Source organism: Scleropages formosus, chromosome 24, assembly GCF_900964775.1.
Source record: "Scleropages formosus chromosome 24, fSclFor1.1, whole genome shotgun sequence".
NCBI lineage: Eukaryota > Metazoa > Chordata > Actinopteri > Osteoglossiformes > Osteoglossidae > Scleropages > Scleropages formosus.
In genome coordinates, this window is record NC_041829.1 from 9,114,883 (window position 1) to 9,142,138 (window position 27,256).

The 27,256-nt window shown below is 45.4% G+C and overlaps 1 protein-coding gene across 9 annotated transcripts; it reads left to right on the forward strand.

Annotated features, from left to right (window-relative positions):
* The first annotated feature begins 1,832 nt into the window (after positions 1–1,832).
* Positions 1,833–27,118, forward strand: elmo2 (engulfment and cell motility 2). 9 transcript variants are annotated; one of them, XM_029248733.1, is made up of 24 exons: positions 1,833–1,915; positions 4,571–4,659; positions 9,667–9,962; positions 10,327–10,435; positions 11,087–11,127; positions 12,379–12,451; positions 12,534–12,584; positions 12,993–13,162; positions 13,380–13,479; positions 14,133–14,284; positions 14,706–14,784; positions 16,526–16,561; positions 16,838–16,888; positions 19,074–19,196; positions 19,973–20,092; positions 20,879–20,983; positions 21,095–21,203; positions 21,385–21,521; positions 22,499–22,662; positions 22,976–23,088; positions 23,860–23,967; positions 24,095–24,177; positions 24,542–24,619; positions 24,802–27,118. In XM_029248733.1, the coding sequence occupies exons 4-24, from the start codon at positions 10,358–10,360 to the stop codon at positions 25,000–25,002; spliced, it is 2,172 nt and encodes a 723-aa protein (XP_029104566.1). In that variant the 5' UTR covers positions 1,833–1,915; positions 4,571–4,659; positions 9,667–9,962; positions 10,327–10,357; the 3' UTR covers positions 25,003–27,118. The 9 variants fall into 9 exon arrangements, with proteins under 9 accessions (XP_029104566.1, XP_029104564.1, XP_029104569.1 ...); XM_029248731.1 differs by lacking the exon at positions 9,667–9,962; XM_029248736.1 differs by lacking the exon at positions 9,667–9,962 and having other exon boundaries at positions 14,133–14,278.
* Positions 27,119–27,256: the final 138 nt, after the last annotated feature.

A 27,256-nucleotide genomic window follows, 5' to 3' on the forward strand; every position in this document is an offset into this window, starting at 1 on the left:
GGAGTCAGAACACAGCATATGCCATCGTGTATATATAAAAAAAAGCATCAAACTGTTGTAACTGACCTGCAGTTCCCTAGATGACTGTTCCTCACTACCTCCAGTCTTTCGTACCATCCTACCTTTTACACGCCTGCTCTACCTTTGGCTGCCTGCTCTCTATTGCTCCTGTTTTAAGGAGTGCTGGAGAGGATCTCTCATTCCCTCTATTAGCTGCTGAGCTGTGAAAGAATCCTCCTCGCAACATCGCATCTCCTCCGAGTCTCCTGGCTTTAAGGTACCTTTTAAAGACCCATCTGTGCACGTGGTGGTTTGGGAATGTTGCTCCTCAGCTCTGTTCAGGATTCAACGGATTTCACCCAAGGAGTGTCTCCCTCTATTCTTAAGTCGGATTGTGTTAAAACAACAGTGCTGTACTACACCCTAGACTGATATCATGCAGTTGCTCCATTTGATCTCCTGTAAGAGCCAGTGAGTTTCTTGACTTTGTATGTCACCCTGGGCGTTGGTGTATTCCAAATAGCAGTTGGTGCTCAGGGTTTAAAACTCCTGTAGATCATCGGTGTTCATCTCAGTTGAGTGATCCCTCCTGCCATCTGGTACCATTGCATGATGCGGAGGTTCGGAGCCTATCCTAGAAGCAGAGGGCGTGAGGTAGGGTTCGCCATCTTCCTGCAAACACCACTTGTACACAGTTGCGCGAAAATGATCAGCCCCAAAACTCCCAGCTTGTTGCAGCAGGCCGAAAGATTGACCAGACAGACCGATCCGTGTCGTTTCGTGGCACTTTGGAGCTGGATGCCATTCTGGAGACTTCACTTGCTTTTAATCAGCTTCTGGAACTCTTTTCAAGTTGTTGCCTATTTTTTACCACTTGCTCAGCCTTAGTTAAACTGAAACCCGCTTTCACACTCTCAGAGGTTGATCCCTAATCCAGGGCTTTGTCTTGTTTCGGCCGGATTACCGTACTGACTGTTATCCCGTGTTGGCTAATAAGACAACTTTAAATAATCCCAGAGCGGATGGAAGAATCGTCCCTCAGCCGAGCGAGGAGATCCCATCCTAACGCATCGGCCTCATTCTCTGTAAACTCCTGTTGTCATCGCTGTCACCACACACAGGCCAACACTGTTCTTCCTCCTGCATCCATCATTTTACAGTGTATTCATTCACACATTGAACCGTTTCCCAGTTTTACCTAATTTACCATGCTTTTAAGTGTCGACAAGTGTCTCGTGGTTTTGTTCATATGTAGACCAGTGTACTATGATTTTTTTGTTCATGCATGGACTAATTTACCACGGTTTTCTTCAGGCATCTTCCAGTTTATCGTGATATTCTGTTGAGGCATAATCCGATTACTGCGATGTTCTTCATGAATTTCGGTTTGCATCCACTCAGCACTCTCCCTCCCTCATCGTGCTCTTCATTGGCTGATTCGTCTATGTTACGATGTAGGCAAAACAATTTAAGAGAAGAAACATTTAAATGCATTTTTAGGGTTCAACACCAGATAGAACAATTCAATCAATGACAATGTCGCATAATAAATTTATTGGAGAGGTGGACTAAAACACAATGAAAGAAGCGCCAACCTGTACACCGTGCATCTCCATAACTTATATTAAGGGATTTTAATGAACAGAAAGAATCCTGCACAGAACAGACTCTTCGTAATAATAATGATAATGTTTATAATAATTATAAGAACTTATTGAGTCTGGCTGTGTAGGCGGTGACGTATGAGTAATTGCGTCCCTTCTCCACCAATTGCTTTACGCGGGTCGTCAAAAGCCCCGCTTTAGGGGCGTGGCCTGAGCGGGGCCCCGCCGTCTCGCGCCGAACTCAGACGCCGACGCACCGCGCGACTCAGAGAAGGTCTGTCCGACGTGCGCGCGTTGCGCTGCAACCGGAGGTGAGTCGGCTTGGGAGCCGAGACGAAATACGTGCGGCTCGCGCTGCGGAAACTGGGTGTTTTCCTCCGAGTCGGTGAGTGGAGAGAGGCTCACGTTTCGCGCGTCTCTGTGGTTTGCGCTTTCACGGACTGAAAGCCGCGTGCGTGTCGCTCGTTTGACGCTGCGGGTGATGATTCAGTCAGAGAGTGGCGGTATCGTCGTGAGCTGAGGCGATCAAAACTGCAGGCTCGCGAGCCCGCTTCGTCCAGAGGGACATGTTGCATTCGGGGGGGGGGCGCGTCTTCCAAATGCCACAGTCACACTCCTTTTGTTTTGTCACGATGTTTCCAGTGAGTCCAGTTAGTCGCCGGCGGTGTGTGTGTGTGTGTGTGTGTGTGTGTGTGTGTGTGTGTGTGTGTGTCTTGCATGTATGTGCAATCGGCTGACAAGGTGCATTGTCTCCTGTGTGTGTGTGCGCGCGGGATGACTCAGTGCGTGGTGACGGTCCTCCTTCACTGTTGCGTCCCTGTAAAAGTCCCCTGTCTCCAGTACTGGTTGGGTTCGCACCCCCCCCCATCCCGCGCTGTTATGTAATCCCAGCCCGGCACCAGTCAGCCTCCGTGACCTTCAGTAACTGACCTGGGGTCGGTGCGGGTCGGCAGCAATAGGGGGCTGCCTGCGCGCCGGTGGCGCTGGATCTGATCCTGGATCAGTAGCCGCGGCTCGTTGTGTGTCACATTGTGGACATTTTGTGGAAACAGTGCGCGCGTGCGATTGGATGGATACCTGTGTGTTGGAGCCGTCAAAATGTCGATGCTGCACATTTAGCAGATGTGACACTATGGGTTCAGCGCTCGATCATTATCATTTACATTCATTTCATGTGCCACTTTGATTTAAAGGGATTTGCCCCGTTTCTTTTACCAGAGTGATTCATGGTAAGTACCGTGATGAGCAGGGCATGGGATTTGATCCAGCAACTTTCTGGTTAAAAATATGTATCCTTAACTGTTACCTGGTGCTCAGTAGTGTGTTGGAATAATGTGTGAAATTAGAATTTATTGGTGAGGCATCATTTTTATGGTAGAAAATAGTAACGTGAGATCTCTGTCTCTGCTGATGGGTACCAGACAGAGATTTAGTCATGTGAGTAATGAACTTGAGGGCCCTGCTGGACTGGGGTGCTGCGGTTGTGCCCTTTCCCAGGCATTTTGTCTGTGGCTTGTTGAAAATAGAGTTAAGGAGCACGTCTATTGCTCGGCAGCACAGTGTGTGTTTATCTCTTTCTGGAAGGGAGAGAACTGTGGAAGTGGTCCTGACCTCAGCTGTGACCCGTGGGGGGGGGGGAACGAGCCCAGAAGAACCCTGGGACTGGTTTACTGTTCTCTTGCTTGCGGCCCGTTGGCTCTCCAGAGCAGGACAGCCGCTGTCGCTGCCGGCGCCCAGCGTGTGGCGCCACGTTTGCAGCGTAGGTAGGTCAGCGGTTGCTGGAGTAACCGGGTCCACGTTGGAGCCTTTGATCCCGGATGCCCACGCTGGAGTGCTCGGCCCAGAGCCCGATGGCAGCGGTTCTGGTTAGGCTCTGGCTTCGCGCTCTCCAACATGAGGGTGGCATGTCACTGCAGGATACGTGACAGGTTTAAACTTCAAAATGCTGAAATTTAAATTTTCAGTTACTCCATCTGCTTTTGGGGAGGGTGCGCTGGTGCAGCAGGCTTGGCCGGGTCCTGCTTTCTGGTGGGTCTGGGTTTTGAGTCCTGCTTGGGGTGCCTTGCGACAGACTGGCGTCCTGTCCCGGGTGCGTCCCCTCCCTCTCCAGCCCTGCACCCTGTGTTGCCAGGGCTTGCCACGACCCTGCTTGGGACAAGCGGTTTTGGACAGTGTCTATGCTTTTGAAGGTGGTATTTTACTTTTTAAAAAAAAAAAAAAAAAAAAATTATGCATTCCCCCCCCCCCCCCCCAGTGTCTGCGCCTCACCTGAGCTATACATTTGGGCATAGGTTTGAATCCCGCTCAGGATACAGGAAGCTTGCATGTTTTCAACGTAACTTGTGTGGATAAAGGTAATGGTAAACCAGTAAACCGCTTCTGATGGATTGGAATAAATATTTATTCGCAGCACTGCTTCCCAGATGTTACCCTTCTTCTCCAACTCTGCAAGTGCCAAAGATGTCTGCTCTTGCAAAATAATTTTCCCGTGCCTTCCATTGCGCGAGAACCGTGAGAGCGCTCGCTATGAGTAGAATTTTGCTCGCTTACATTTAGCCTTTGCAATGCTTCTTTTGCATTATAAATGTTATCAGCAGGTGGTTAGGGATCTGTCCGGAGACCTCAGAGATGCTGGTTTAGTTCTCGGAAAGCGGTCGTGCCCTCGAGCGGTCGTGCTCTGGAGTTGCTCCAGGAAATGTATTCAGCTGCATAAATGTGTTTAAGTGGGGAAATCCGTGAAATTGCAGGCTGTCTAAATGGCTTTTTATTTTCGCCCAGTGAGCACAAAATGCTAGACTCTGCTGTGTATTGCTGAACTGAGAGCATGAATTGTGGGTTTGTGCGGTTTGTGGTTGGTTTTGCCTGGTGGACTTTGTGAGGATGTGGTGGGAAGCAGTGAGAATCCGTCGAGTGCCGATGCATCGTGTTGTGACTGATGTCCGGCGTTTTCTGTTTTCCCTCCTCAGAGCCGTTGCTGCGATGGTGTGAGCGGCGCCCGAGTGAGAGACGAACCCGGGACCTGGCCATCGGTTCCCATCCGGCGCTCGGCTGTCAGGTTAGAGCAAAACCTCTTAATCCAGGGATGCCGAGTGACTCTCTCCATACGGCCTGCTGCTCCAGCGTCTGTGCCAGATTAATCTCTTAATTACACTGCAACACCGTTTCGCCACGACATAAACATATGTGGTTCTTGCGGAATCAGATGCTCTTATTGCTAAAACGATTTTGCCTGAAGTTTTTCCTCTTATACTCAAATTGAGTGAGGGGGTTTGTCTTATGGTTGTTATAAGGGATGATAATAATTGCGAACTTGTCAACACGTCTTGCAACATATAAAGCTACGAGGTACAATATATAACTTAAGACACAGTTTTTACTCTGCTGTTTGGATTTTTGCTTCTTTCCTTTTTTTTTCTCAGAGTGATGAACATAGAAATATCCTGATGGGATGTGTCTCTGTCATTGAGAAAAGATAAATGGGAAGATGGTCAGCAGTCTGTTGCTGGTGTCTCTTAGAAAGTCCCAGAATCCAATTGCAAACCAAAAGGTTTTTAAAAATTTGACACACTTCATTTTCATATATTGCATGTTTAAACAGAAAAATGTTAAAAATGCTATAATTTAATCTTCTGCATATTTGAGTTGTTAAAAGGACATGTTTATATGCCTTTAGCATTTATAGGTAATACATTAAATGGTATTTTTACTAGAAATTTTTTTGTTCAAAATTTTGTAACAGACAAAACTAGGCAGTAAAACATTTTAGGTTTCATTTTTGAATTTAGGGAATGCGATTTAGTGAATCACTTGTTTTTATGCTTTGAAAATGTAAAAATCAAATTTTTTGATTGTCATGTCCATAATATTGGTACTTTGGGGTTTATTTATTTTACTTTACAAATTATATTCTAAGATGGCAGCCATTTTCCTGCATGTTAATACTGAATGTTGCTTCTGAATGTTCTATGAAGTGTGTGAACATGTTAAGCATTTGGATAATTTCTTACTGTGTTAACTGGAGTTGTTCTGAACAGAGGCCAAACGGAAGCACACTCCGATTAGGAAACCCAAGAATACAGGGCTTTGCACGTTCACACTTAAAGTTATTTAATTTTGCAGTAAATGGTGCAAATAAAGAAAATTCTGTGCCTTATGGACCCAGAAGCTGCCCGACGGGACGTTTTCAATTGCGACTGAGTTTGGCTTTGTGGAGTTCAGAATTTACCGCTTTCCTGTCCGAGTTGTTAATGTCTTTGGTGAGCAGCCCCCTGCAGTGCCTGTGAATATATCAGATCTCCTTTGTGGCATTGCTCATGGTGATGAGGAGAGCCAGCAGAGGTTCTCCCATGCCAGCTTTCTCTCTTTTCCCCCTCTATTTTTGGGCGGATGTTGAGACTGCGAGGTCTTTGTTTGCTGACAGCAGCAGGCCTCTCGCTCAATAGCTCCTCTCACAGTTGCACTCCCACCATCTGCTTTTAGTTCTCGCCTTTTTATTGGCCTGACTTTCATCATGTGACTCCTTCCCATCACGCTTGTCAGAAGCCCCTTGCCTGTCCTTTTGAGGTCAGAGCCCAGAGTCCGAGGCAGCAGTTTGAAGGTGCAGTACATGTGTGTTGTGTGTAGGAATGCAGTGTCTGGAAGGTGCTCCTACCTTCCTTTCTCGTCTCCTCTCTCACACTCATTCCTTCTGTATTCCTCTCGGATGCTGGCCCGGATTCTCCACCCCACCCTCACTCTAAACCCTGAGCGGATGTAGGGTGTGGTTGAGCTCAGGAGACTCGTGTCTGGGTAAAGGCTGTTGAAGTTTCTGCTAATTCCTCCAATGTAATTATTCCCACATTTTTCTCCTTAACCCTTCAAAGATGTTTGCCGTGTTCCTCTTTGACCTTCGTATATTGTGGGTTAAGAGGCAGCTGTGATTCATGCTTAGTTTGCCGTTGTCCTCACGCTGACTGGAAGAAAGGGGGCTCTGTCTTGGGGTCACTACGTCATTCTTCCTCGGGGTGTTGGCTGATGGAGTTGAAACAGCATTGGTAATGTTGGTCTAAATCCTCTGTCTGATCTCTTCTTCAGCATCTTGCGGTGCCCTGTAAGATGGTAGCAGTATTGCCGGGCAGTTGAGCGAGTCATTGGCGCACTGCTTCCTGAAAGGGGCCTTTTGGATGATGAGGGCTCTCCGCTGGGCAGAGTGAAACGATGTTAACTCTCTATGTCTGAAGGAAGCCCCCCACCCTTGACTGTGTGTTCTCACAGATATGTGTGTGCAGCTTTGGACTAAACCACGCAACTGCGGCACTCTTCAGCACAAATGTTTCTACAACATTTTATTTATTGTTGGGGGAGATGGGGAAAAAAAAAATGGCTTGTTTACATTAGCGACTGTGTGAAACTGCAATGCATCGTAGAGGGTTGTTTACGTTAATCACATGTGGATGGTCGTTCTGGCATGTTCTAGCTGTGTGAACGTGTCCGAGTGCGGTTGCCTAGACAACCGTTTTTTGTTTACATGGGTCCGGTGTGTGAACGCAATGCTGCGTGGGAGTGGAGAAGGCTCTAGAGTGATTTCTTTTCACGCAGGGGTCAGAGATACATCCCCTTGCTCCCTCTCACATGTGTTCAACATGGACTTGATTCCTAAAATGAAATTTGCATCTTTGCGTTAGCGGCCTTGTGTGTCTTGCACACTTGAAAGCACAGTCTCTGCAGACGCACCGTTCAAATTTTTAATGTAACTTAAGCGTCTGTCAGGTGTCACAGATGGTGAAATTTTCACAAGGTATCGAAGTGCCATGTGCAAAAAGGTTAAACGAGTGTCTCGTTCCACTGGGCGCACTGCTCTCATTCTGAATTTTTCAGTACAATTCCCCCCCCCCCCCCCCCCCCCTCTTTAAAACCATCGCCAGCACAATTTACAGCGCTATGACCGGGGGCCCAAACAGGCTTTGCAGGGAGTGTTTCCAGCTGGAATGGGACTGTGGCCGAGGTGCGGGCCAGGAAGGCTGGGAGACAGGAGTCGCTCTCCAAAACGTCGCGCCTCATCGATGGCAACTGCTGCCAGACCGCAGCACCAGAGACGAGAATTCTGGGAGCGTGCCTGTTTTTTCATGCCATTTGGCCTCCTTCCAGCCATTGTTCATTTAGAAGGGGTGAAGGGGGGGCAGGCATTCTTCCTGAACAAACCTGCTTCTTTGGGTCTGCGTCTCCTCCCCCTGGACCCCACTAAGTGCCATTGACTGTATGGGACCTGGAAAATGTCCACAGCTACCAGCACAGCCTTGCCATGTTCCCAGTGCCAATCGTCTCAGGGGAGCTACTTCTGGCAAATGGGCAGCTGGTGGCGTAGTGGTAAGAGCAGCTCCCTTACAATCAAATACTCAGTTTTGAATCGCACTTCCTGCTGGTAGTTCTCATAATCAAGGTACTTACCCTGAATTGATATGGTAGAAATACCTACGTATATAAATCATTGTAAGCAGCTTCGTGAAGCAGTTTTGGAGAAAATGAGTACAATACAGTAAAAATTACCCTATTGTATAAATCAGTGTTAGCTGTGTACACATTTCACACTTTAAGAGAGAATTGGCTCTTAGAGAGATCGGTGCAAGACCCTTTTTCGATGTGGGAGGTATTTAACAGGTTTGAGGGACACAGGGATTTTTTTTCCCCTCTATTCTATGGCCAAAATTAAGAGCCTACAGACTTGTTATGCTGCCCCACCAAGGGGCCAGAGGTGGCGGAGTTCTACTGGACTGTAGGGGCTGATCCCATTTTTATGTTGCTGATACTATATTAGGGGTGATCATTCTAAGTTCTCTTGGAAGGATGCTCGGTTATGTTTTGTAGCAGTGAAGATGACCATCCAAACTTGGGGGATCAGGGTGACATGCAGGAAAACAAGTTTAAGGGTGATGACTTTAGCAACACTTGCAGGTTTGGAGGAAAAAGGTGTCAGTTGGAGCCCAGCTGAGTGAGCAGGAAAACAACTTGGTAAAACAGAGTAACTGAAGGGAATGGGATCAGGGCTTGGCATTTCTGTGTGCGCATGCACACCAAAGTAGTGCAGTCGGAACCCTGGGCGGAGAGCCCACAGTTGAGTGTCTGGGCTTAAGTTCAGGAACCAAACTTCTGGGTGGCTGCCTGTTACACTGTGGGTCCAGCCTTTAGTTCTGCCCATTTCACTGCACAGAACCAATCAGGTCGCCTGCTGTCTTTGATTGACAGTGCAGATTTGGGGTGCCACCAAACTGCCAAAATTGTTTTGAGAATTTAATCCTTGTTGCATTTGTGTTTTTTGGAAAGGCCAGAGGTTCACATGTGCCAAAATTAAATTGGCAAATATTGAAGGTGAAAACATGCATAATAAATGTTCAGATAAAATGACTAATTTCAGGTTGTTGTTGAACTCACTTTCTGATATTGTGCTCTGCTGTTGAATAATAAAATCGATTAATGAGGAGTTTTTGGTTTTTTTTGTGTTGGTTTACAAATCATTTGTTGGATAAATAAAACACGGTTCATTGGCACACCTCACAGTAGCACAAAGAGTGGTTGGCAGTTCAGTGTGCTATTGGTTATTGTTTGTTATTGCAGTTTATCCTTGCGTAACTGAACTAATGGGCTGGAGGGAGTTGGTAATTCCATTGTATTATATACAGATTTTTTTTTTGTAGTCTTAATCACAGTAATTTTTGTTTTGTTGAATAAAATGTTCTAATAGAACAGCATAATATTAGAAATACTGAAATAAGCTGAATTTTGTTTGTGTTCAACTACAGTATATACATACACTGAGTGTGTGTGTATGTTTTGTAAAATATGAAAATAGTATGATGCTCTGTCTGGTCATGTGTGGATGAACTTTTTTGTCAAAAGCAACTAGCAGAGTTATATTTGTACACTAAGTTGCTTAGTGATTTACCATTTTACACAGTAGGGTCATTTTTACTGTATCAGTTCAAGTTAAATACTATGACCAAGCATAGTACAGCAGGGGGATTTGAACCTTTGATTATAAGTTGATGGCTGTCACTGCTGTGGACCCTGCTGACCAGTTATTTCCCAGGTACAGGTATACCTGGGTCTGGGTATACCAACCGGGAGGAGAGCACAGTCCAGCAGCGATGCTTGGTGCTCGAACCAAGATTGCTGCTCACAGGAGGAAGTAGAGTGGCAGTTGTGCATGCCGAAAGGAAGGAATGTGGATGGACGAGCCCATGCCGAAGGCTTCTGGGTAGTCAGGCATTGACTCCCAGACGCATGACTGACATCGGAGGCAGTGCACGGTAAAGGACTGCAGTGCCGCTGATGTTGGGGGAGAGACTCCCTCAAGGTCCTCTTCCGCCTTACTGGACCGTGAAGGTAATTTGCGCCAATTGGCGTGGAATCCCAGGGGTCAGGAAGGACGCCATCCTGCGGAAGGAGGTGTCCTGTGTACTTCATAGGCTCTGGATGAGGGAAGGTCCCGGAGCTGTTCGGTTAAGGGGGGTGGATCTGAGAGTGCCTCACTGAAATGTTACGTGTGTCTGGTTTGTTCCTCTTTATTAAATCGTATGCCTTGTAGCCACTGTTACTATGGAGATTGAGTCATCAGTCATGTGTGATGAGAGGTATCTGCTGGCAGAAGACTGCCTCATTTTGTAAGACCTGTTTTCTCTTATGTCGGCACTGTGTGTGTGTCGTGTGTGTGACGGAATCAGTGTGTGTGTCTCTCTCTCTGTCTCAGCAGCGTGGTGTGAGGAAAGAGCGGCGGAGTGATGCCCCCACCTTCGGACATCGTGAAGGTGGCCATCGAGTGGCCCGGCGCCAACGCTCAACTCATCGAGATTGACCAGGTGAGGGGCCCGTGCTCCACCAAAGGCTCAACTTGAGTTCCGGACCGGACTGTTGACCAGCGGGGGCCACGCAAGCAAATGCCAAGTTAGATTCTCAAAAGCTAATTGGCTAAACCAGTGAATGGGGAGTATAAACTGTAAGTAAGTAGCTTAACGCTGTATGTCTCTTTGGAGAAGTGTCAGATAAATGAATAAACTATATTGACTGATTTCTTGAATAGTTTGTCAAGGTATTAAAATGAGTTACAAACCTATAAATCCATGTGGCAAATTGCACTTGACACAAGCAAAATTTTTCAGGTCTATGTTGCTGTACTGAAACGATGAGATGGGGGGGGGGGGGGGAAATGACATTAAACCTTATAGTGACTATGGTTGGGAATACAAATTCCTCTGGGTGTGAAAGGAGAGGCAGAAACTCGTGTTATGCTCCAATGTTCGGTCAGCTTTCAATGTGTTGTGTGGGTGGCGATCTGGTCCTCACGTGTGCCTCTCTTCGTTCCCGTAGCCCATTTGTGGCAGAGCAGGTCACCGCCCTGCTGGCAGTGCTAGTGCTCTTTTGGGTTCTAACTCCTCACCATCCTGCTGGTGTCGTGTTTCAAACCACTTTCCTGCTGGATGAGTCTGACTCTTAGCATTTCTCCTCCACAGAAGAAGCCGTTGTCCTCCATCATCCGGGAGGTGTGCGACGGGTAAGCGGGCCGCCGAAGACTGGAGATTTCGCCTGCTGTTGCGCTTATGATTTTTCATCACTGTTAGCATTATTGTAGCATCCTTTTCTCCATCGTCTGTCTCTACCTTTCGCTTTCTCCTTCCTCTTTTGTTCCCTCTCTTACACTGCCTGTTCCTTTCTGCTCATGGGCCGCTGGAACACGCTTCCCGGTTTCCATGACAACCATGTGCCCTGCCACGTGTAGTGAGGGCACCGTGATAGTCTTGTAGCTCGGCGCCACCGATAGCGATTCTTATGTCCGGTTGTGACGCGAACACACACTATGTTTGTGGCAGAATTAATTGTTCTGATGGAGAGTTGAGCCAAAGACGAAGTCGCATAAACGCGTGTAACATAAATGAAAAAATTTGTGTTGGTGTGTGTGTGTGTGTGTGTGTGTGTGTGTGTGTACATTAGAGAGAACATTACTGTTTTTTTTTTTTTTTTTTTTATTTTATTCAAAATAAATAAATATTCTGGTGCACACAGTAGCTGGTACCCACGCTATTTTTCATGCGGTTTTTTGCTTCTCTCTCACCCCACCTCCCACTCCTCTGTGGACATCAGACTACGCTCTCACACGAACACCTACTGCACTTCTGTGCCTTTCATCTCTTCATCCTCAGTCCCTCTACCACTGTCATTTTACAGTGGTAATTTCACATCGGCTACAGTGTACAGTATTTAGATTGGGGTAAAAGATAACCCTTTGCTGGCCAAGTACATCTGCACATGCAAGGGATTTGAAATGCTCGTCCAGGCACTTTAACAGAATGACGTAACAGTGTGAAGAAAATACCTTCAGTACTATATAAGTTATTTCCAGAGTGTCTGTATGAGTATATCTGAGTTACATGAGCATAGAGGGGGAAATAGCAGCAGGACTAAACATAAAGAGGTGTCATTGATAACACTTTAATAAATACATTTTTTTAGCCCATACCCTATACATGTGTACACGCTTGTGTAGTTATTAAAATGTATTTAATTAAACTATTTATTTAAATACTATTTAATAAACTGCAAGGAGGGCTTTGAAGATGTGATTTAAAAATATCTAACAAAAGGGAGCATAAATGTGCAGAAAATTAACCCCCCTCTCCGTAGCCATTCCTCCCTCTTTGCTCCCGAGAAATGCGTGTGACTCATGGCTTAAGCAAAACTTGTGTGGAGCTATTTTCTGATGCTCCACCGAAGGCTGTACCCAAAAAAAATTGTTGCGTCTCCCCAGCTGGTCCCTGTCGGGCTCGGAGCAGTTCGCGCTGCGCTACGCCGATGGCCCACAGCTCTACATCACGGAGCAGGTGAGGGATCGTCCTGAAATCAGTGGGAGCGACACGTGGTAAGACGGCAGCTGGTGATGTCTCTCGTGTGCATGTGTTTCAGAGCCGAGGAGAAATCAAGAATGGGACCATCCTCCGGCTGGCCATATCTCCAGTATGCTACTCTTACTATTTGTTTACCACATTCCTTTCTTTGGCCCTTTAACACTCCTACTACTAACAACTAACTGCTTTTACAGCTGAAGTTCGGGTTAAGTACCTTTGCTTGGGTCCTACTGAAACGTGAACTGGTACCTTACGGTTACATGTCTGCAAGGGCAGCAGGTGGCGTAGTGGTTAGAGCTAAAACCCTGGGACTGAAAAGACTCCTGCTGTAGTACTCTGAATAAAAGTGCTTAACCTGAATCAACACAGTAAAGATTACCCAGCTGTGTAAATAACTGTGTGTAACATAATATTGCAAGTCACTATGGAGAAAAGCGTCAGACAAATGAATAATGTAAATATAATATGATGTAGTTCAGGAAAGATGTGGTTTGATGGCATTTACAAACTCCCACAGACCCGAGCTGCCAGGCAGCTGCTGGAGAGGATCCAGTCCCACGGCATCGACGCCCGGCTTGAGGCTCTGAAGGAGCTGGCCAAGCTGTCTGCAGACCCCACCTTTGCCACAGAGTTCATCAACATGGAAGGCATTGGGACCCTAGCAAGGCTGGTGGAGAGTGGGACGCAGTAAGTCTTGGGGGATGAGCTTCTGCAGGATGGGCAGGCCTGACTCTAGTGTATGCTCAATCTGTTTGCTGTTTTCTCTCACATACACACATACACCTACCCTCCTGAGTGTTACTGTTACTGGGTGGAGCAGCAGGAGAAGCCGGCCCTGTGCATGTCCCAGTACAGACAGAAGGGAAACGAGTGTTGGTGTATTACCCAATCTCTGCTCCCACAGCTTCGGCGAGATGCTGGCCTTCACGCTGACCGCCTTCCTGGAGCTAATGGACCACGGCATCGTGTCTTGGGACCTCATCTCTCTCTCATTCATCAAACAGGTGAATAGTGGTGTTTCCTCCTGCTGCCATCCAATTTGTGTCCATGTCCTTAACTGCTCTGCCACCTGTTGGTATAGCAGAATGGAGAAGTGAAGTATGGCTAGACTCACTGTAGCACTGAGTGCTTTCACGGGGATTATTAAAACACGCTTAACTTCTCTGTGTCTATGTCCCATTAACAATCCGCACTACAGATATTTCTTTACTGCATTTACATTTATTCATTCATCTGAAGCTTTTATCCAAGTCTGTTTATTCATCGTATGACCAGACTCTGCTCCCCGCCCTCTCAACACGAGCTATGTCCATAGGATCAATGTTTGGTGGAGTATCTTGCTGCTGTGATAATGCGGTTTGCGCGCGCGCGCAGATGTTCGGGAGGTTAAGCACTCCCCAGTGTGTGATTTCCAGGCAGCAGATTTATCCCTGAGTGTAAATAACTGTTCTGCCTCCTCTTGACCTCTGATTGGCTGCTGAAGCTCGTGTGGTTAGTGAGTGATCTCCATCCATTCAGTTCTGTCTCGCTGCTTTCGTCCTTATTGCCGTTCTGTGTTTTTGATTTGTTTTTGGGCGTCTTGTCTGAAGTATACACACAGGCTCCTCAACTCACGATGTCAGCAGTCACACATGTCCTTGTGTCTGCCTGCCTCCAGATCGCCGGCTACGTGAACCAGCCCATGGTGGACGTGTCCATTCTGCAGCGCTCGCTTGCCATCCTGGAGAGCATAGTGCTCAACAGCCACAGCCTGTACCAGCGTGTGGCACAGGAGATCACCGTGGGACAGCTCATCGCGCACCTGCAAGTGTGAGCACACACGCACGCACGGCGAGCGCACGGGCACCGCCGCCGTGTAGGCCCTTGTGTGCACCACCGCAGAGATGTGGAACTGGGGCTGCGTCTGGTCGACAAAGTTCACATGACTGTCTAATGCTTAGATCCTGCATCCAGGTGTGCAGTTTTACTGTAGTGCCCTTTAGAGGACAGCAGTTGGGTCCCATCATAGATGGTGTAGCCATTTTTTTTGGTGACCTGACTTGTTTGATATGTAGGTTGTAGGTCAAAAGAAAAATGTGCACAGAGCACAATGGTGGTGTTTTTCCAAATTTCTAGGAGGAAGTGTGGTGCTGTGACCCAGTGCCAAACCTAGGTAAAAGGGCAGGGCAAGAATAGGAACCTCGCGGGCAAGATACTTCTAATGGCTGTTCATGTGCTCCTCTCCATTCAGGTCCAACCAGGAGATCCAGACGTATGCCATCGCACTCATCAACGCCCTGTTCTTAAAGGCACCTGAGGACAGAAGGCAGGTTAGTGTTTTTGCATGTACTCAATCACTCACACACACTTACCATAATGGAGAACTTTGTACCTGCAAATTTATTTCTTCTTTTTAATTATGGCGCAGTTGCATCTTCAGTGCTTTTCACTTTGCACCTTGTCTGCTTTACATGCTTTGTCCCGGTACTGGATGATTGTCGATACCAACAGATACTTGCTGATCATCTGGCACTTTACGTCACCCATCTTGTGTTTCATATTACTAATATTACTGTTGCTAAAGCGTGCCTTTGTGTGTGTGCATTTTTTGTGTTTTACTCTATTTCTGAGAAAATAAAATATATATTGATAAATTTGTCTTCCAGTTCATCCTCACATGCCTAGAGTAATTGGGGGGTCTGGTCATGTGATTGGTCAATCGTATAGCTTTTTTATCAATGTGACATAATAGTGATTTTTACGCATACATAAAATTCTTAATTTTATTAAAATGCTCTATTGCAAATTAGACATTTGTTTTATAAATGAGTAAATAAATTCTGCAGTGTTATGATGCAGAAAATATTGCTAGTGATCACAATGCCATGGTGAAACTTTTAATCAAACGTAAGTCAAAATCTGCAATATTTAATTTATGCAGGTAACACTTAACGTTACACTAACATTTTTAACAATTTCTATTCGTTTTCTTTCTTAAAACATTTTTCAGAATTTAAAAATGAAAAGTACTGGCCTGCCTGGTCATTAATACCTGGTTGCCTGAGTCCCAGTCGCCCACAGATGAACTATAGTATTACTTTTTATATAAAGCAAGCTTATGGCACCATGTCGTAAAAGGGTTATAAGGTGAATTATATATGCTTTAAGTTTTTGGCTTTATGTGCCAAGTCTGTCCCCTCCAGTTGCTGCATACGTTGTGATTCCACAGGATTTAATTGCTCATGCTTCTTGAATATCAGTATTTAGGAGAAATGGAAGTTCATTTTGTGGAGGTGTTTTGTGTAACCAGGATATGGCACATTTTTAATGCTGTATTTTTAGTAAGTTGAGTGGAAACATCTTAAGGCTTTCTGCATTGCTTACATTTATTCACGAATATAATAATTTAATCATTTGCCTTAGTCCTTATTATCTTAGTTGTTAATGTCTTCCCAAAATATGTATTATAGCTGTTTTCCATTTGCTCCATATAGTCTCTCCCTCTTCCTCCCTACCCCTTTCTGTATTTTTCTTTAACTTGCATCCCAGACAATTATTTAAACACCGAATTCCAATAAACAGTCCTGATAGTGAGTGCTGATAACAAAACGCTTGTGCGGTAGCGCCAGATCGCACATCGGAGGCTGCGTCGGCGAATTCTGTGTATCGCAGCTCTCTGCGTGATCCCCGGGTTCGACGCGCTTCTCGTTTAATCACCCGCGTCTCTGGTTTCCTTTCTCAGCTCAAACGGAAATATAAAATCAGAGAGAGATTGTTGCCAAGAGGGCTGGCTGGCTCCTCCCGAGGGACAACTTTGTACCGTAGTTGTCCATTGTAATTTCTAAGCTTAGCATGGTGTGTTGGTGTTATTTAATACGTTTTTACAGCGGACAGGGTTATGTAACTGTGCGCTCAGCTACTCTTTCCTCCCCTTTCACTCCTACTCACAGATCTGTTTGTGGTGCATGTGTGTTGCTCTGCCACTGCTTGCGCCCTCATCCGTGCCTCTGTTTCCATTGCTCACATGCCTGCATCCCCTGAACACAACCCCACCCCCTGCCCTGCCCCAAGGAGGAGCATACTAATGTGATGGACCTGCCGCTCACCGTGAGTACACACTCCCAAACTCCTGTCACTCAGCTAAATGCCACTGGTTCGTTCGCGGTAGTGTGACCTGCACAAGGCCCTGAGCTCAGATGGCAATTCCGTTCTCTATCGAGGCATTATACACTTGTTTTTCTCTGGGTGGCATGTTTGTGTGGCCTGCTCTGCCTACTAACACTAACGGGGTCCTGTTGTGAACCTTTTCTCGCCTGCTGTCCTCCAGCTATGTGATCATGGGACACCAGTTTCAAGTGTGTGTGCGCGTTTCCTTCTCTGCAGGAAATGGCGAGCACCCTGGCTCAGAAGCACCTGAGGTCCATCATCCTCAACGTGAGTTGGTTTTACTCCTCACTTTACTTTGCATGGGGAGGCGGTCATCAATGAACTGGTTCCTCACACAATGGTGCCAGTTTGTTCCATGAAATTATCCTGTTGTAATGGGGGAAGTTGCTTCCGTGATGAAAAACATCACTGAAGTTAAAATGTCAGAATAAAATGTATTTTTATTCTTAACATTCATTCATTATCCTTACATTTATTCATTTAGCTGATGCTTTTCTCCAAAATGACTTACAATTTCACCATTTATACAGCTGGGTGAATTTTTTTTTTTAACTGAAGCAATTTAGGCTAAGTACTTTGCTAAAGGGTACCGCAGCTGGAGGTGAGATTGAACCTGCAACCTGTGGGTCCAAAAGCATTAGCTCTAATCGCTAAACTACATGCTAGGTTTTTGATTATTTTGACAATTTGTCTCACATATGCTTGTAATATAAACAAATATAAAATTCACTGTGTCACACCGGTGCGCTCTCCTTGAAGCATAGAGCTCTATTGTCTTCATATGGAATTGTGGCTTGTAATTAAAACTGCTAGTAAAAATTAAGACTGCTACACTCCTTCACCTCTGCCTGCTTGGTGGTCCCACACACAAAAGGTTTTTGGTTCTGGTGGAATGACCTCCCCCTCCCACTCAGAACTGCTGAATCTCTCCCTACATTTAAGAACGGTCTTCAAACTCGCCTCTTCCAGACTCACTTCTCCCATGATCTCTTAAGTGCTAGTTAACATGTTTGTGTTTAAGCTCAGTAACTTTGTGATTGTAACTTTTGAATAACGGATTAAGTTTTATACAGCTACTTGTGTGATGTACATTAGTTCATGTGGTGGAAAGTAACACATTAGCTGTGTTTTAGAATTATGCGTCTGCATCTAAGTCTCTGTTGATGTAAAGCACTCGTATTTTTCTGTAGATGTTTGTGGCTTTGGATAAAAACTTTTGCTAAATGAATAAATGTAAAACATTATTAAAGGAAGCGTACAAGTATTGTGTTATCAAAGCTGTTTATATGATTTAAATTTCTGAGTCAGTAGTTACATTTTTATTTGTATGAGGACTTAGAGGTCCTGGGTTTGATTCCTGCTTGTGCTGTAGTACCCTTGATCGAGGTACTCATCCAGAGCTGATGCAGTAAAAATTACATTTATTCATTTAGCAGGTGCTTTTCTCCAAAGCGACATACATTTCATAGAAAATGCATTTTAAAAAACATTGTGTTACCAAATGTAAAACAATTACCTTGCTATATAAATGGGTAAATAATTGTAGTTAATGTAACAGTTTAAGTTGGTTTGTAGAAAAGCAGTTGGTGGTAGTGGTTAGACCTGCTGCCTTTGGAGCCAAAGGCTGCAGGTTCAAATCCCAACTGCAGCACCTTTAAGCAAAGTACTTGCTCTAATATTGCTTCAGTAAAACTACCCAGCTGTGTAAATATTTAAATATTTATAAATAGCTTAACATTGTGAGTTGCTTTGGAGAAAAGTGTCAAGTAAATGAATTGGATAATTTTTACTTTCATTAGCTTTACCATAATGACAGGTTGTGATTGGCTGAGACTGTATGACAGGGAGGCAGTAAGTGTAATTGTGTTCATAAACTGCTTGAAGGAATATGTCTACGTCCAGTGACTGTATTACAGAGGAATCCAGCCAGCTCCATTTGAACCTTTCATGTACAATAATGGTCATTGTTTCCATGGTAACATAGAGGTTGTACAGCAAATTTAGCCAGAAAACAGCCAGATTGACACCTTTGAGGGACTAAAAACCCTTCTGGTTTTAGACACCAAATGTCTGTATCTGTCCTACTCCCAGGATGTCCCATACGAACTGTTGGACAGAATAAAATTGCCCCTGTGGATGTGGAATGACTGCATCACAGGCAAAAATGCACAGATTAATAAGCCCATTGTGAGAAACAAGGCTGTCTGTTATAAGCTGCTGTAGTGGTTTCTCATTGTGTGGGACCCTGTTATATGTCAGCTCGGTATGTTTTAGTTATTTGCTCTTATTAAATACAGGACATCTGCCTGCTTTGGTTTAAAATGGGAAGTGACCTTTGTGTAGGTGACATGAGTGTTCGCTGTTCTGCTTTGCCCTTTGTCGTTTATAAATGCCAGACCTTGAGTTGCGTGTTGCTCATGTCACTCTGTGACCTTCATCCTCCCTCCCGTAGCATATTATCCGGGGGAACCGGCCCATCAAAGCAGAGATGGCACACCAGCTGTATGTGCTGCAGGTGCTGACCTTTAACCTTCTGGAGGAGCGCATGATGACCAAGATGGATCCCAGCGATCAGGTCTGTTCATAGCGGGGTTAATTGGTCCTGGTCATAACCAGATGATTGTGATGCACTGAAGCAAAGTTGTCATGATTGGTATCAGATGTTTTAATTGGGGTGTTTAGTTGATTATTTGTTGAGCTTTGTATAATTTTGTTCTTTGAGTATATTGAGTTGTGTGTTAGTATTGTGGTAGTTTTGTTTGCAAGTGTTGAGTTGGGTATTTGTAAAGTTTATTTAATTGGAGTTAAAGTGTTTTTAAAAATTTGGTCCTGTTCATAACCACTTCAATAGTGTTGATTCCTATCAAGGCGATATCAGCTCTGAGAATATAGAATATTCCCTCCTGCGTGTGCGCAGGTGTGTAAATAATATTCTAGAAGTATTCTACCTGTATAGTAATATAATTATATTAAAATATAGAGAAAAGTCAAGTTTTATATTTATATAAATGTGTGTATGTATAAAGAAAACCATAGATGTATAAACAAAAGTGTGTGTGTATATATACACAAGTTAAAAAAATGGAATACCCCTAGAATATTCTTTACCCCACTTATCTGTATTTTCATATAGTAATTGTTTAATTATAATTTAATATTTGTTGTAATTATTTAATGGTTAAATGGTTTCGTTCTCAAAAGAAACTTATGCAGAAACACTTTCATAAAACTTAGAATAGGTCCCAGTCCGGGGTTCAGCATCAGGGACCGTTCACACACCCAGTGTACCCCCTCACACTGCCTGCTTGTGGCCAGACACTGATATTTCCCATTCCTGTTCTGTCCCCGTAGATGCAGAGGGACATCATCTTTGAGTTGCGGAGGATTGCCTTCGACGGGGACAGCGACCCCGGTGGCACGGAGAAGCGCAAGGCTATGTACACCAAGGACTACAAGATGCTGGGCTTCACCGTCAGTGTCTCATTCACTGCACTCTTTTACCATCCAGTTCCCTCTTTCCAAACTATCTGCCCTCAGGGTTCTCGAAAGGGGGAAAGGAGTGACTGCGCATGCGCGCACACACATTACATTTATTTAGCAGATGCTTTTCTTCAACGTGACTTCCAATGAACTCTGTGTAGTTTTTTCAGCCCAAACACCTTTTTCACCAAGGTGACTTACACTGTTACACTACTTATAAAGGGTACAGCACCTGGGTGGTGCGAGAGGACGTAGGTTCGATCCCCGCTCGGCGTGTGTGGAGTTCGCATGTTCTCCCTGTGTCTGCGTGGGTTTCTTCCCGGTGCTCCGTTTTCTTCCCACAGTCGAAAGACATGCTGTTCAGGTTCACCCGTAGTCCGTGAGTGACAGAATGTGTTCCACTGATGTATGGATGAGTGACCCAGTGTAAGTAGTGTATCTAGCAGTGTAAGTCACCTGGGTGAATAAGGTGTGTGGGAATAAGGTGTATACAGATCATTGGAAGTCTCTTTGGAGAAAAGCATCTGCTGGATAAATGTAAATTATCTGTTATACGCTAATTACTATTAACACATTTTGTTAAAGTCCTTTTCATGCCCTTGTTCACAGCTTTGGCCTTACAATTGTATCATTTATAATGCAAATATAAATGTTAACATTGAATCTGAAAAGTAAGAGTTTAACACCTTATACGAAACTAGCCATTAGTCACCAAAGATGACTACAAGAGTCCCAGTCTGAGCGCATGCGGCCCTTGCCATCCCTGTTCTCCTGCAGAACCATGTGAACCCAGCTGTGGACTTCACGCAGACACCGCCGGGGATGCTGGCCCTCGACAACATGCTGTACCTGGCCAGGCTACACCAGGACACCTACATCAGGGTGAGCACTGCCGGGGATCCTCATTACTTCAGCGGGAACCTCTTTGGTGTACACGCTGGGTGATTATCGATGGTGCCAAGGCAAGTCATCCTTTTCGTCCCCAATCCCCAGATCGTTTTGGAGAACAGCAGCCGCGAAGACAAGCACGAGTGCCCCTTCGGCCGGTGCGCCATTGAGTTGACTCGCATGCTCTGCGAGATCCTGCAAGTGGGAGAGCTGCGTGGGTATCTGCTGGCTCATGCCGGGGTGGGGTGGGCTTTGGACCCATCGGGGCAGCTGGGTAACTGGTGCCCGGCAGCTTCTGCTGCATCGCTCTGGACATGGGTTGCTGTTGGCATGAAGTACTGCTCATTTTCCACATCTTAGTAAAGAGCTTTCCTTCGCTCTTCTTCTCTGACCAGCGAACGAGGGTTGCAACGACTACCATCCCATGTTCTTCACGCACGACCGTGCATGGGAGGAGTTCTTCTGCATCTGCATCCAGCTCCTCAACAAGACCTGGAAGGAGATGAGGGCCACAGCAGAGGACTTCAACAAGGTCAGGCCTTGCTTGTGGTGCCTAGGCTTGGTAGCATTCCTCTGATCAGCAGAGGGTGTAGCCATTAGAGCTGCCCTGTTGCATTTAAAGGAACAGGTTTGAATCACCTCCCGCTGTAGCACCCTTGATAGAGGTACTTTCCCTACACCAGTAGTGTAAATATTACCCAGCTGTATAAATGGGTAAATCAGTGTAAGTAGCTTACTAGTATCACTTTGGAGAATGGTGTCAACTAAATAATTGAACTAAATAGAATTTTATAATTAACTACATATCTGTAATTTAATTTATGTTGTGGGCTATTTGAGTATAGGTTTGGGTCCGACGCAGTCTGCATGGAGTTTGCATGTTCTCTGTGTTTGCATGGGTTTCCTCAGGGGTGTTCTAGTTTCCTCCCACAGTCCAAAGACATACAGCTTAAGTCAAAAGGTGACCACAGTTGCCAGTAGAGTGCGTGTTGCTACCCTGCATTGGACTGGTGTACTGTCCAGGCTGGTAGCCCTCCTCAGCCTTGCGCTTACTGATTCCAGGGTAAGCTCTGGACCCTCCCAAACTCTGAACAGGACAAGCAGTTATTGAAAACAGAATGATCATTGTTATAGACAGTAATGGCTTATTTTCAAAGCAGGCCTTTACTTTTCAGACCACCTGCAGCCCATCCACAGCCTATCCACATGTACGCTAGTGATGTTGACTGCTGAGGGTGTGATCCATGTCCAGAGAACTGGCATCGGGTTCATTTTTAAAAGTGCACTTTGCATGCAGTTGAGGCCTTGGGGGTAAAATGCTATATTCTGTAAAAAAAAAAAAAAAATTTGTCCAGCAGCAGAGTTGCTACTTAAAACTGGACTGATGACAATGGGTGAACTTTAGAGTGTGTGGATGATGGCCTGTGTGCTGTCTGGCAAAAGCACTGAAGGAAGAAATTGCAGTAAACAGGGTAAAAGAAGGGTTTGCTCCCTGATGTCTGTAAACAGGTGATGCAGGTGGTCCGGGAGCAGATCACCAGGGCCTTGGCCATGAAGCCCACCTCCCTGGACCAGCTAAAGAGTAAACTGCGGGCGCTAAGCTACTCTGAGATCCTGCGGCTGCGGCAGTCCGAGAGAATGAGCCAGGACGACTTCCAGTCACCGCCAATCATGTGAGTCTTGGTGACTCTGCCTCCACCTCAACAAATGTCCGTTTCAACTGTTTATTCTGTAATAGGGCCTCCTAGCCGAGGGTTTCCACGGGGCGCTCAAGGTAACGCACTGGATCCTTGTGTTAAACTCGGCGGAGTTAAATGTTTTCAGTGATACAATTCCCAGTTTATTTTTAATGGCATTTTCCCTCAGTGGTCTCTGTCAACAAACATCTGGTCCCAGCAGTGTTCATAAACTGAGATGGTGATCCGTTTAGGGATATAATTTCAATTTTATTCCTATTTCAATACGTCCATCTGCTGTGTTCCTCAGCGAACTCCGCGAGCGGATCCAACCCGAGATCCTGGAGCTGATCAAACAGCAGCGCCTCAACCGCCTCTGCGAAGGCAGCTGCTTCCGGAAGGTTGGCAACCGCCGGCGGCAAGGTGCGATCCCAGTTTCCCCCACTGCCCCTCCACATCTCATCACCCATTCCCCCAGGGATGTACAACAGAATGACCCCTCCCAGTTCTTTCAGCACAAAGTTCAGTTCATTGTCTAATATGGGCAGCAGGTAGAATAGTGGTTGCATGTACAGCTTTGCACCAGAAGGTCCCTGGTTCAAATCCCACCTCCTGGTGTACTACCCTTGATCAAGGTACTTACCCTGAACTGATATAGTAAAAATTACCCAGATGTGCAAATGGGTATGTCATTGTTAGAAGCTTAACATTGTAAGTTGTTGGATGACACGGTGGCAAAGCAAATAGCGCTGCTGTCTCGCAGCACCTGAGTGATGCAAGAGGATGTGTTCAATCATGGCTCAGTGTGTGTGGAGTTTGCATGTTCTCCCCGTGTCTGTGTGGGTTTCTTCTGGGTGTTCCGATTTCCTCCGACAGTCCAGAGACATGCTGTTCAGGTAGACTAGTGATTCTGAGTCACCCATAGTGTGTGAGTGACATAGCTAGTGTGTTTGACTAATTTATGGATGAGTAACCCATTGTAAGTAGTGTGTCTAGCAGTGTAAATCACCTTGGTGAATTAGGTCTGTGGGCTGGTAACACTACATAGAGCTCATTGGAATTGCTTTGGAAAAAGGTGCTAAATGAAGTAATGTAAGTCCCTTTGGAAAAGTGTCAGATAAATTTAAATAAATGTTGACACAATGTTGATGACTTCTCCTCCTCTCCATCCCCCTATTCTGGTTGTGTCTGCAGAGAAGTTCTGGTTCTGCCGTCTGTCCCTTAACCACAAGGTGCTACACTACGGAGACCTGGATGATCCCCCTCAAGGCGAAGTGCCTTTTGAGATGCTTAGTGACAAGAGTGAGTCTCCCAACCTCCTCAGATGAGCCTCATGGTACAGTGTGTCCAGCCTTTGCCATCAGGTACAGGAAGTTGTGATCCCACCTCCTGCTGATGTACCCTTGATCCCGGTTTCTCCTCTCCACAGTCCCTGTGTCAGATATAAAGTCTGTGGTGACGGGGAAGGACTGTCCTCATATGAAGGAGAAGAGCGCCCTGAAGCAGAACAAGGTGGCTTCATAAAGTACCTTCAGCTTTTGTTTTAATTGTGAATGTGCCATTATGTGATGTAGCAGTTAAAGCTGTTGCTTTGCACTCAAAGACCCCTGGTTTAAATCCAGCCTCCTGCTGTGGTACCCTTGGTCACAGTACTTTCCCTGAATTGATACAATAAAATTACCCTGCTGTTTAAAAGGGGTAAATCAATGTAAGTAGCTTCATGTACAAACCTCACACTACTTTTTGCTTTGGAAAAATGTCAGATCATAATAAGAATATTAATGATTGTAGCAGCATTTCCAAGTGCAAACTGGGATTTTCTCACTTGCTAAGGTTGTTGATTCCCCCCCCCCCCCCCCCCCGCCTTTTTTTGCAGGAAGTCTTGGAGCTAGCCTTCTCGATTCTGTACGACCCCGACGAGGCCCTCAACTTTGTCGCTCCCAATAAGTATGAGGTGAGATGTTGACACGTAATTGCGACCAGTCATAGCCAGTCATTTATATTTAACGTTTTGAACACTTTAAATGTTGGGTGCCTTGTACAGTCAGCCCCCTGCTGTGATGAAGCAGATTAACCACTGTTCAGTATGATCTGAAGCGCTCACAGTAGCGCCCCCCCCCCCCCCTTTTTGTTCAGTACTGCGTGTGGATCGATGGGCTCAGCGCGCTGCTGGGCCGTGAGATGAACAGCGACCTCACACGCAGTGACCTCGACACACTAATTAGCATGGAGATGAAGCTCCGCCTCTTGGACCTGGAGAACATCGCCATTCCTGATGCCCCGCCCCCAGTCCCCAAGGAGCCCAGCACTTACAACTTTACCTACAACTACGGCTGAGGAGGACAGAGGGGATCGGGAAGAAGGGGAGGGACTTATGAGATAGGGATGGGTGGGGGAAGACTCCGCCCTAAAACTAAACTCCTCTTAAGGATAACTACCAAGTAATCGGACTGCTGTGGGCCACTGAAATATTGAAGCATTTTGATAATATGCACTCATTCCCTTTTGCGTGTTTCTAAAAGATTTGCTACAAAGTTCGAGTGACCATCACTACAAAGCCTTATCAGCTGCCGTACCGAGAACTCAAGCATCTGTATTTTTTTTGTGCAAATTTCAATTACTCTAAACCACGACTTTCTTGGTGATCTAACAGAGCTGTTGTCTCAACAGCGTTTCACTCGTGTTGACCAGTACTGTAGGGGGTTAGGGTCTTTTATAGCGTTTACCTTCGGTATCAGCCCCTTTCACTCCTTCTGTACTAATGCTCATTGACGTTTGTTAATCAGAATAGATTCTATTTTTGTAAAAGATTATGTGAAACCAGCCCAGCAACAAAAGGGACGTTTTATTCTGAGCAACCTTAGTCTTTCAACCGGAGCGGTCTGACTAGTATAAGTGAAACACTAGGACTAACCCAACCACTTCCAAGTGCTTTGGAAAAACTGCGACCGCTTGTTTCAGGTAAACTACTACTACTTTATGGTTGACAGACACCAAGTAGTTGTTGGCAGTGGCAACATGCTGAAATACTCTGTGAAGGACTTCCATGGTGTTTTCTTCCATCTTGGCAGCAGCATATCTGGTAAAGCATATGATCAAATTAATTTTTTTGTGCGCTTTGCTTCAAAGTGTAATTCAAAAATAAAGTCAAACGGTTCAGTGCACGCTATGAATTGAAAATGTTGGAATTTTGAGTGAAGGGACCTAAACATGATTAGATTTTTGCAGTTCAGAAACACTACTTGGAGAATTATGGTTAGTATTGAGGGGCCTGAGAGCACGGTGCTTAAATTGTAAATTGTTTTAGATGACTGCCTTTTTCTCCAGGCAGTAGAATAACAGTAACAGGAATATTGACATAATTGCTTGTTTAGGAAATGTGATGCTTTTAGTTATTGGTCTGTATAGAAAAATACAAACCAGCTGGACTGTCAGTCAGGATCCCCCCCCCAAACAAGGTGAATTTCTTTGGGGTGACCTGTGCCAAATACCCCAGTTTGGGTACCTCTACAGGATCTGCACTCTGAGGGGTCTGGCCTGGACCCTGTGATTTTAACACGTTGGGTCTACGGACATCCCACTTCCTCCACAGGACACGTTTGTGGATGTTGCTATGATAAGGGATGTTGTGTCACCATCTGTTTTTTGTGTTGCCAAGGACGTTCCTGTCCTTGTCCTTTAAACAATAACTAAATGGGATCAGGAAGAAGTTCCATAAAGAATGTCTCTTTACCATTTGGCTATGTGAGAGCTGCCACACATCACCTGCTGCATGTTATACACCTGGATAATCCAAAAAGAACCTATTGAGAGGTGTCCCTTTCCCTGTGCTTTGTATGTCTCCTGTGGAGAGCAGTGATCTCCAGGACATTACAGCTGAATTGCCACCAGGGTGAAGCAGTAGTTTACAACCAGCATATTTTTGGTTCTAATCTCATTCCGGATGCCTGCTTCACCCTCCATCCACATCTATCCTGCTGAATAGAGTGGTACCTTTTACCCATCAATAACCCTAAGCAACAAACTCATTGTGGAAGTTCTTGAAGAGTTTCTCAGTTGGTCATCACTGCAGGCATACAGACCATACTTGTTTTCTAACTTGATTCTTAAAGATCTTACAGGTTCCTTAGCTGCCGTTGAGTATTATCCAAAGTGATCTTTTTGTTAGATACCGTCTCGACCCGCTGCGAGCGAATGGATTCTGCTCCGTATTTGTCGAATACAGTCTGAGGGACTTGACAACTGTATAGTGGCTGTGAAATTTTTGTACCATTTCACGAATTCAGACTTGAGTAACCATGATCTTGTGAATGCTAGTAATTACAGTGGTCTTCTACATGTTGTTAATAAAACATAGTGTATAACCATATATATATAGACATATGAGATATGTATATTTTGTGTTGCCTTATTGAAAGTTGTACTGAGTGAATAAATCGAAGTTGAACCGTTTTGTGTTTGTATCCAACCTGCGACATCCGACCACGCGTTGGGTAAATTTGTCGTAAGATGGGCAGCAGACTGTACGCGAACCAACAACCACAGACATCTTCAAACAGGCTCGTTCCAAACGTTGACATTTTTAATATCT

Excerpts from the sequence above, each read along its gene's own strand:
- elmo2 (XM_029248733.1), top strand. The coding sequence starts at position 10,358 with ATGCCCCCACCTTCGGACATCGTGAAGGTGGCCATCGAGTGGCCCGGC. Across the intron at positions 13,480-14,132 it reads CTCTCTCATTCATCAAACAG|ATCGCCGGCTACGTGAACCA; the intron begins GTGAATAGTGGT and ends GCCTGCCTCCAG. Across the intron at positions 20,093-20,878 it reads ACAAGATGCTGGGCTTCACC|AACCATGTGAACCCAGCTGT; the intron begins GTCAGTGTCTCA and ends GTTCTCCTGCAG.